General features: G+C 33.1%; 2 protein-coding genes across 2 annotated transcripts; both read left to right on the top strand.

Annotated features, from left to right (window-relative positions):
• On the top strand, nt 1-825 carry LOC125201786. Its single transcript, XM_048100036.1, has one exon. It carries the CDS (start codon nt 103-105, stop codon nt 745-747), a length of 645 nt encoding a protein of 214 aa, XP_047955993.1. The 5' UTR covers nt 1-102; the 3' UTR covers nt 748-825.
• Nucleotides 826-7457: 6632 nt separating this feature from the next.
• Nucleotides 7458-8180, top strand: LOC125202549 (zinc finger protein ZAT12-like). Its single transcript, XM_048100960.1, has one exon. It carries the CDS (start codon nt 7557-7559, stop codon nt 8040-8042), a length of 486 nt encoding a protein of 161 aa, XP_047956917.1. The 5' UTR covers nt 7458-7556; the 3' UTR covers nt 8043-8180.
• The last annotated feature ends 1736 nt before the right edge of the window (nt 8181-9916 follow it).

Below are 9916 nucleotides of genomic sequence, written 5' to 3'. Positions count from 1 at the left end.
ACAATTTATTCCCCCAAAATCACAACCTTCCAATCCTCACCACTCTCTCTCTCACCACTCTCCACCGCCACTTCTTCCACCGCCGCCGCCGCCGCCGCCGCCATGGATTCAAAATCAAAGAAGAAATCAAAGAAGCCGAAGCACCAGCACCCCAATGACCAAACCACCTCGAAATCCGAATTCTCCTTCAAGCCCTCCTCCGACGTGAAAGGCCTCCGCTTCGGCGGCCAATTCCTCGTCAAATCCTTCACCGTCCGCCGCGCCCGCCCCCTCGAGCTCCTCCGCCTCCTCTCCCTCCCCCCCACGCGCCCCGCCCTCCCCTCCGCCGCCGCCTACCTCCCCACCAACTTCACCATCCTCGCCCACCACGCCTGGCACACGCTCACCCTCGGCCTCGGCACCAAAAAATCCAAGGTCGTCGTCTTCGTCTTCGACTCCGAGGCCTCCCGCGCCGCCGCCGAGCGCCTCTGGCCGGCCGAGATCCCGCTCGGGGAGGTCAATCGCAAGCTGATCCGCGGCCTCTCCGGCTGCGAGATGGCGCGATTCAAGTTCAGGAAGGGCTGCATCACTTTCTACGTCTACGCGGTCAGAAAAATTGGGGATTTAGGGTTTGTCTGCGCCGACGATTTGAAATGCGTGCTGCAGTCGGTCGTGGCGCTCAAGGATTTTATCGATCACACGGCGATGCTCGCCTTGCCGGAGCAGAGGAGTATTGGCCACGCGCCGCCGGTCGCCGTCGCGCATTGAGATTTTAGGAATTTCTGTTTTACCATTTTTTTTAATTCGGGATTTTTCTTTATTTGACGATTTTTTTTTTCGGTGGAATTTTTGTAAAAAAATTACAATATATTTTTAATTTATTTTATGTGCTGATTTTTTTAGAGAAATGACCATCAATAAAATTATTGCTTCAGTAAATAGCATCTCAATCTTTTTATTCATAAATCTATTCTAAATTTGTGTATTCTACAATTAAACAGTTATAGATTGTAAAAATCTAACGTTACTGAAAAGATGAAAGAAAAGAAAATGTCATTTTCACACCACAGCCTAGGGATAATATCCAATCAAGGACCATTTTGTATTCAATATTTGCATACATGATTTAATTGTTTTAACTTTTTGTGAGTTTCGTATTGTTTTATCGTGTCTGTAAAGTTTTTTACAATAATTTAAAAAATAAAATTTTTGTATTGTTTAGAAATTGATTTAGTTACTTTTGTTACTATTATCTGCTTTTGCATTGCTACTAGCCAAATTTTGGCTGTGAGCATTTATTTTATCTATATAAAAAATGTGGTTACCATTTACCATTGCCCATTGGCAATATAATCACATTACGATTTTATCATTAAATGTAGATAAAATAATATGCATAAATAGAATCGGTGCATGGAAAGTGTGACATGAATGTAAATATGTACTAGTACATTGGTTGGTAATTGGAGAAAGAAAAAACATTACTCCATTAAATAAGGAAGTGTATTTAATGTGTATGTTGGTAAAGTGATGGGGAAAAGAGTTAGCATCCATAAAAAAAGGATTTGCTAATTGACTAGTTTTCAAACATCAATTGCAATTTGGTGGGTCACCTAACTTAACGATGTTTGCTCTACAAAAAAGTTATTTCATGTCCATATAGTTTTTATTATAAATTTTTTATAATTAGTAATTTGTTGTCAAGTGGACCAGATAATACCTGGAAAAGCAGTATTCTGGCAGTAATGGTGGACAATCCATTTCCTTCGAAAAAAAAAGAAAAAGATATTGATTACTAACATTTTTTGTTTTTATTACTATTAAAAAATGTAATTACAAACTTTTGGGTTGAGCTCAATAGTTAAATAGTTTTTCTTCAAGTACAATGATTACCAGCATTGTGTAGCAGAGAACTAAAGTGTATAATGCTAATATTTTTCGACATTTTAACGATGACTTGCAACTTAATTGGTAAAACGTTGCAATCTTTTTATGTTTGGCAAGTCATGTGCACACTACCGATAAGATCGGAGTCGAGCATAGTGTATATGCAGGTTCTGGAAGTCAGTGCAACGCTAGTTGTGCCTAGCTAGTAGTGTGCCAGTGTCAATTGTTGAATTGGCGGTATGATATATAATTAGTAAAAAGCCGAAAAGTCATAGACAATTCCATCCAAAAATTTATTATCACTACATGTATTTTAAATCAGAGTTGTATGTAATTTTAAATCAAAATTGAAAACATTTGGTAGTATTCTATTTTAACTATACTAAGAGATTGTGAGTCTTGTGATATTTTGGTTAAAACACTAAAATGACGAGAAATTAAATATTTATCCTAAAAAATATAGTAATATATAATCCAAAAGACAGATAATAATACATGAATGTTGATCTAATAATATACTCCATGTGATTAAAGATCTCAAAGTAAATATATATGATTAAAAATCTCTAATTTGAGTATACCATGAAAAAAGAAAATAAAACAATGGAAAATTTTTAAATATTGGGGAACAAAAATAGCGTCAGTGTTAAGGCAACAGTGTGTATCGTAAACTGAGGCAAGATTGTTGGTTTGTAGCCCGTGAATCTCAAGCTTTGATTAATTTCATGTCAAACACGTCTTCACATTTGTCTCGCAATCAATACAAACTACCCAACATAACTAACTTTATATAGCTATAAATAAATAAATGATGCTCAACTATTCTAATTAATGAAGCCTCCTCGAAATTTCCAAGCATAGTTTTCCTCGATTACTTTTTATGCTACTCCCCAAGAGATATTTGTTTTGAAGAGAATGTTAGGTCATCTGCGACGTCATCGGAAAATATAGAGAATCTCACCGCCAAACCGGTGGTGTGACGGGAGGTGTGTAGGAGTCAACCGTGAGACTCTCGTGTGAGTCGGTGTGACAGTTCGCCGCCATATGATGCCTCGCGGATTGTCATACTAAACTTTTTAATCATTTAAATATATAAATAAATATAAAAATAGCTTATATACTAGGGGTTATCATACATCAATTGCAAGTTAAGGATGCTTTCTTTTTTTTGGTACGATAAAAAATTTTATGATCCGAATATATTATTAATAATTATTTGCAATTAATTAGTATACAATATAATATGGATTCTCTTCTATCCTTTGACATCCTTATTGGAATCCAAACAGTAATTGTCTCTTTGTTGACAAGTTTGAATGTATAGACTATTGTAAGTTCGAATAAGTTTGTTATAAATAAATGATTAGTTAATATGGAGTTGGAGTTGGAGTTGGACTTGAATTTAAATGCGCTATTCTTTTCTTCTGCATTATTCATTTTGTAATATAGCTATTATTAGAGCATTATATATACCAATAAACAATAGACTCTAGATATTATATTCCCTCGTTTTTTCTTAGGGAAAAAGTAATTAATTGTCTTTATACTTTTTAAAAGTAAATTTAGTTTCCAATCAACCTATATTAAATCGCAGATGCTAGTGAATAAGGTTTTTTCAAAAAAATATACTCCAATAATGATCCTCATTTATCTTTGTCACGGTACATGTTATTCGAATTCTCAATTTATTTGAAAAAACATTTTACCAATATATTTCTCTTAGTAGTGAAAATTATTTGTTCTGAACCCTACTCATTCACACTATTTTTCAATTAAAATATTAAGAAAAGGGGGGAGGAGCATGAGAGAGTGGGTGGGCTCAACAAAAATGAATGATTATATCCAAAAATAGTGGTGGATGTAATAATGGTACTATTAGATGGAGTTGCAAAGCTGTAAATGAAAGGAGCATTTCTTCAGAAAAAAACTTTAATTCTTAAAATAATCAATAAATTTTTTTATTTATTTCTGTAGATACGGTGTTTTAAACCCCTGCCCAATCTATTCTTTTTCTTTATAAATAATTTTTTTAAAATAAATGAATAGAAAGGTAAGTAAAGACGGCGTCAGGATAACTCGAACTCAAAATCTTTGGTTACCTTTACGACAATTCAAGCACATCTATATATTCCTTATGAGTTTATGTACTTTAGAAAATCATCCAGTGCAGTACCAAAAATTTGACGAGATAAGAAAAAGTAGAAAACTGAATATGAAGCTTATGACTTTTTCTCGTTGCATTGGATTGAATCATGATATTGCCCCCACTTTTGGCCCCCAAACACATGAATCCTCCAAACCTCTTTATGCCACCTTTTCTAAAAGGAAAGTTAATCATAATAAACAAAAAAATATAAAAATAATAGTTTAAATATAAGAGATTTATAATGTTACATACTTTATTCTTTATTTGGGCATTATTCGTGTGTACTATTGCCGTTTAGTTCACGTTAATTTAGATATTTATTTGAGTAAATGACTGAATAAATTATGACAGATGGTCAAATTATGATTCATTCTATACTTATAAAAAATTAAATTATGGTTCATCCTATACTTTAAAAACTAAAATAGTAAATCACAAAATTTACTACTACTATTTTTGCAATTATCTCATCCATCAATTGTCCAGCAAAATTTACAATGATGTGACAACCAATTTTAAATATATCATACGCCACATAAGCATGTATCACTATCCTTAGAAGGAGAGTTAACAGATCTAATTTAGCCAAAACATTTACACATATTTTAAGTTGCGTATTTTGTCAAAAATGAAATAAATGAGATAATTTTGAATATTACTACTAGTAAACACTTTGTGATTTATAATTTTGAATATTACGTTTTAAAAGGCAGGATAAACCAAAATTTGACTGTATTTATTTGGCAACTAATCCTATTTATTTTGATTGTAATACCTATAACTAAAATTATCATTAACATCGTTAATTTTACAAATGTCCAATCAAAGCTCATTTTACTAAATTGACAACTATATTGCGAGTAGCCATGATCTCAATATATTCACATGAGAAAATCTTCTGGAAATGAATATCACACCAGTGAGACTTTTCCCAATGAAACAAATAAAAAAATTCATACTCATATCGTAATATAGAACCATCGATTGGAAAATGATCTCTCTCTGTTTACTCGAAGTTAGCATTGTACCTTATACGTAGTGAGTGACGCAATACACACAGCCGTAACATTACTAGTCAAATGGAATATACAGTAAATTGTTCAAGAAAAACAGCTAAGTCATGGGTTCTTTACATTAATTCCACGGTCTTAGCGTGTGTGTATTTTTTTTTTTATTTAAGTATAAGGTTCTTCCCATATTCGGGTATGTATTCTCTGTTCATGTCATATACTGTTTCCGTTCTTTATAAATTGAACTTAATTTGCCAAGGTATTAATTTTGGATAGTAACATTTGCAAATATATTATGAGTTCCACTAACTTCGCTGTAATATTATTTGAGCTGCTTTTTAGCTATTTCAAACTTTTTTGGACGAAAATACCCTCACGCTCATGAAAGATATTTCAATCTATTTATTTTCTATTTTTTATTAGTTTATGGTAAAAGATGTAACTAAATTGATATATTGAGATTAATATGTTGTGAACTAGTAGTGTTTATAGAGGAAAAACTGTTAATTTTTTTAATGTAACAAATTGACAAAAATAAAATATTTTAATAACAAAAGGAGTAAAAGTTTTAGTCAATTTACCAGAAAGAGGAGTCATGAATCATTTCCGTGTGAATGTTAGCTCCATTAGGAACTTTCTTTAGATCGGTTTCTAGACTCTTATTTTTAAAAATTCAATGAATAAAAAGCTGTAAATTGTTTGTTTATGTATTTGTAGAAAACGTCTATTTCAAATATATAGATATTTTGAGGATTGATAACGTCCTTAGTCCATAATTCATTAAGTGAAGATGTATTAAAACATAGTAGTATTGAATTTTCATAAACTCTCCCATTTAGACATGTTATAATTAAGAATTTGAAAATATTTGATCTATATAACATTATTCTTTTATTTCAAATATTTATTTATAATTAATACCTTATAAAATGTTATTGATATCTCTTATTTTATAAATTACGTTATATTGAAACGTGGTGTTTTTTTTTTCATTTTAAAGAAGATAATAATGAACACACGATTTAGAAATTTTATGGCAAAACGACGTTGCCGAACATCTTATCCACTTATCATCTTATAACTATAAAATATAGTATCAAAAATCTTAGTTTCTAGACAATTGGCCCCTTTTATATTTATTTACAGCAGAAGTAGATTAACAATACTTACATTTGAAGTTTATTTTCTTTGACTTAGGTTATATGATTATGTGAACAAAAAATATCACTGCTTCTAGATGAAACGTGTAGACGTATGTTTGCTACTCTTTTACTAATCAGTTGATCGCAATATCTTCCGTTGACAAAATCCAAATTTATTGTTATCCTCTATATAAAATTAATATTTAGCTTAAAAAACAATACTATTCAACTATCATGTAACACAATCGGTAGCTCACACTTTTAATAGTCAATTAGGAAAATTCTAGAAATATTAGCTTGCGTGCTCAATGACGTTTCATCCGTACGAATTTACACTACATAATTTGTTTTTAAAACATATTTTATCGATATGAGATTATTTATATAATCGATCGCAGATTTAAAAAAATAAACTCGTAGGGTCAGAACTGTTGGTTGAAGAAGGTCATTACTAACTTACCGACATCATCTACCACTATTTAGTCGATGAAGCATTTTTTTCTTTTTGTTACTATCTGAATCATAAATCACATAATAAAAGAGAAGGATTGGGACTGAGGATGCGAAATTGTCGTAAAGTTGGATGCCGATTTGTGTAGTTTTCGTCAATGCTCTTTGGACCGACAATAGTGTCGATCGACCCGCACTTGTCATATGATGATAGCATATTAAAAATCATTAACTTATGCATAGAAAAGCATTATAGCATATTAAAAATCATTAACTTAGGCATAGAAAAGCATTAATATATTACATAAATTAAAAAAAATCATGATTTTCACTTAATGCGTAATGAGAATGTCTATCCTATAATCAAATCCTAATGCATATCACTCCATGAAAAATATGAATTGCTGGTTCCATTGTTATTGTTTTAAAAATATTGCTATATCATATATACATAACCATATATCATGGTCATATTGATATTAAATAACACAAGAGACTATTTTTTTTTATTTGATACCTTTTGTTTGACCTTAATTTATAGCGAGTAGTGTACGTGTGTCGGTGTGTGTGCTCAATTAAGCAATCAATACTACATTTTTTATTCAAAACAAATGACAACATATTTTTAGTAGTATGCATTAAATTAATACGGTATCCAATTTAGACCCCCATATATCTCGTTCCAATTTTTCTAATCTGAACCAAATCAAATTGAAAATTAAATTTGACTTACTTTTCATCAACGAAATTTCGTTGATTTCTTCCATGCGAAATGTCAATAGTCTTACTCCACAACTAACAATGAAATTATTAGACTATATATACACACACAAACACATCAAAATAATTTCATCATTCAACTCTCATCTCAACATTACTCAAAAATCAAAAACCATTCCCATTAATTATTAATCCTTCAATTTTTCAATTAACCATCCCCATATGATGATGAAGAGGAGTAGAGACGGCGACGACGACGACAACGTGGCCAACTTCCTAATGCTATTATCTGCCGCCGCTGCGGCCAACCATGGCAGCAGCGGCGACAGAGTCCTTGCAGGTGAAGATTCATCGCGAATCTTCACATGCAAGACATGCAACAGGCAGTTCCCGTCGTTCCAGGCGCTCGGCGGGCACCGCGCCAGCCACAAGAAGCCGCGTCTGGGCGGCGGAGAGCCGCCGTCGCCACCGAAGCCGAAAACGCACGAGTGCGGCATCTGCGGGCAGGAGTTCCCGTTAGGTCAAGCCCTTGGAGGCCATATGAGGAAGCACAGAGCGGCTGTGGTTGATCAGAACCACCATGAGGCGGCGCCGTTCTCACTTTTTCCGGTGGTGAAGAAAGCCAACAGCAGGAGGGTTTTCTCTCTCGATCTCAATTTGACTCCGTTAGAGAACCATTATTTTTTTGTTGCTTCTTCACAAATATAATTAGTTCTTAATTTACATTTTTTTGGTATTTTTTTGTATATGTTGTTTCATTTCTTTTTAAATAGGAATATTGATTTTTTCAAGTATTGATTGTCTCTTAAGATCTATTTATATATGCATGATCTACTAATTAATCAAGCTGTTATTATAGCAATAATTACTATCATATAGATTATTGTTATTGTTATATTAACGTTCATCTTCAAACTAAAAATGGTAATTTTGAATATCCAGAAAGGATTTACACACAGATAACACATAGAACCGTATTATTCATTTGACTATAGCTATGCAAGTTGTTATTTTTTCTATTTATTATAAAGTTCAAATTTGACTTATATCATTTCAATTAATTTTGGTACATAGGTTTGACAAAATAAGCATATGGGCGTTGACATATAAATAGTGACAGATAATAAATTGGATTTCCCATATTTACATAATTAGATATATCCAGCATGAAAAATAAATTAATGTTTACAACTTTTATATATGGCTTTCTCATCCTCTAACAACCCAATAAAATCCATTAAAAATGAACTCATTATGTGAGATACAGTATATAAAATTATGGAGGTCTACTGAAACAAAAATAAAAATATAAAGTATTTTAAGATGGGTTGTCTGTGTTTATGGAGCATATAAAAGTATAATAATTAATGCAGTTCATATTAATATGTAGTATTTCTGAATATCTACATTTGTTAAATTTTTTAGTATTAGTTACGGAGTACTATCATTTATTATTAATGGCCACCATGTAATGATCGAGTCTTTATTAAACATATAACCAATTATTGTAACAATATACATATTTTTTAAATTCAAATTGTATCTTAAATATGTACAGTAATTATGTACAAGGACACCCTTTTTTATTGAAAAATAAACATAAATTTTAAAGGCCGGACTCAAATCCTTCACTTTTGATCTGAGCATCAAACATTCTACCTTTCGGCCAACACACGTACAACTTCATAATACTATTATACTTTGTTGCTTAAACTATCAAAGCATTGACTTTGTAACTATTCAATCCTTAGAAATTCAAGCCGTCTCCAGATCAATAATAGGGATTGAAAAGGTACAAGCTTTGAGCTATCTGGTCCATAGCCTTCTAACTATGCTACCACAACCAATATGTGAAAGCAATTGAACTTAATGACAAATTTAGAGGGAAGGAACAACCACCTTTGAAGGCCATAGTGAGACCTTAATTATTTCTTAAGACTAGTCGAAAATATTATAACCATCCACAGTTTGAAGAATATTTGAAAAAAAGAGAGAAGACTTCGAACAACTTCACAAGAGCATCTCCAATGCAAATAGGCCAGCCATAGGCCAACCACTCTCTCTTTGCCACGTCGCAGGAAGCACTAAAAATCCACCCGCTACATCGATTTAGGCTACCATAAAGCCAGCCGCAATAAAAATAATTCAAAATATACTATATTTACGGAATTAAAATTACGATTAAATTACGTAATTAAATTTACGATTACATATACGGGAAAATTAATCCATTTCATTCAAAAAAAGTACAAAGATTAAAAAAAAAAGTACATGATTTTTTTCAAAAAAAAGGGCTTCCACACACGAGCCCGTCACTCTCTACTCCTCGTCGCCGTTGCCGCCGTCCCGCCCGTTGCCGCCCGCCCCGCCGTCGCCGCCGCCGCGCCGCCACCCGTGGTATCTGAGCCCACGTCGGAACCCCCTAGCCGTGCCCTCGCGACATCCAAATCAATCCGCATGCTCTCGAGCATCAAGTGAAGAAACATCTTCTCCGTGGGGTCAGTGGCGGTCTTCCAATCTTGGAAGACCTTGTACATCCGATCTCGCATTTGGTTACGCGAATGGAGAGTGTACTCGAGTGG

Source organism: Salvia hispanica, chromosome 1, assembly GCF_023119035.1.
Source record: "Salvia hispanica cultivar TCC Black 2014 chromosome 1, UniMelb_Shisp_WGS_1.0, whole genome shotgun sequence".
Lineage (NCBI taxonomy): Eukaryota > Viridiplantae > Streptophyta > Magnoliopsida > Lamiales > Lamiaceae > Salvia > Salvia hispanica.
Note: the sequence above shows the minus strand (reverse complement) of the source record. Positions and strands in the feature narration are given on the sequence as shown.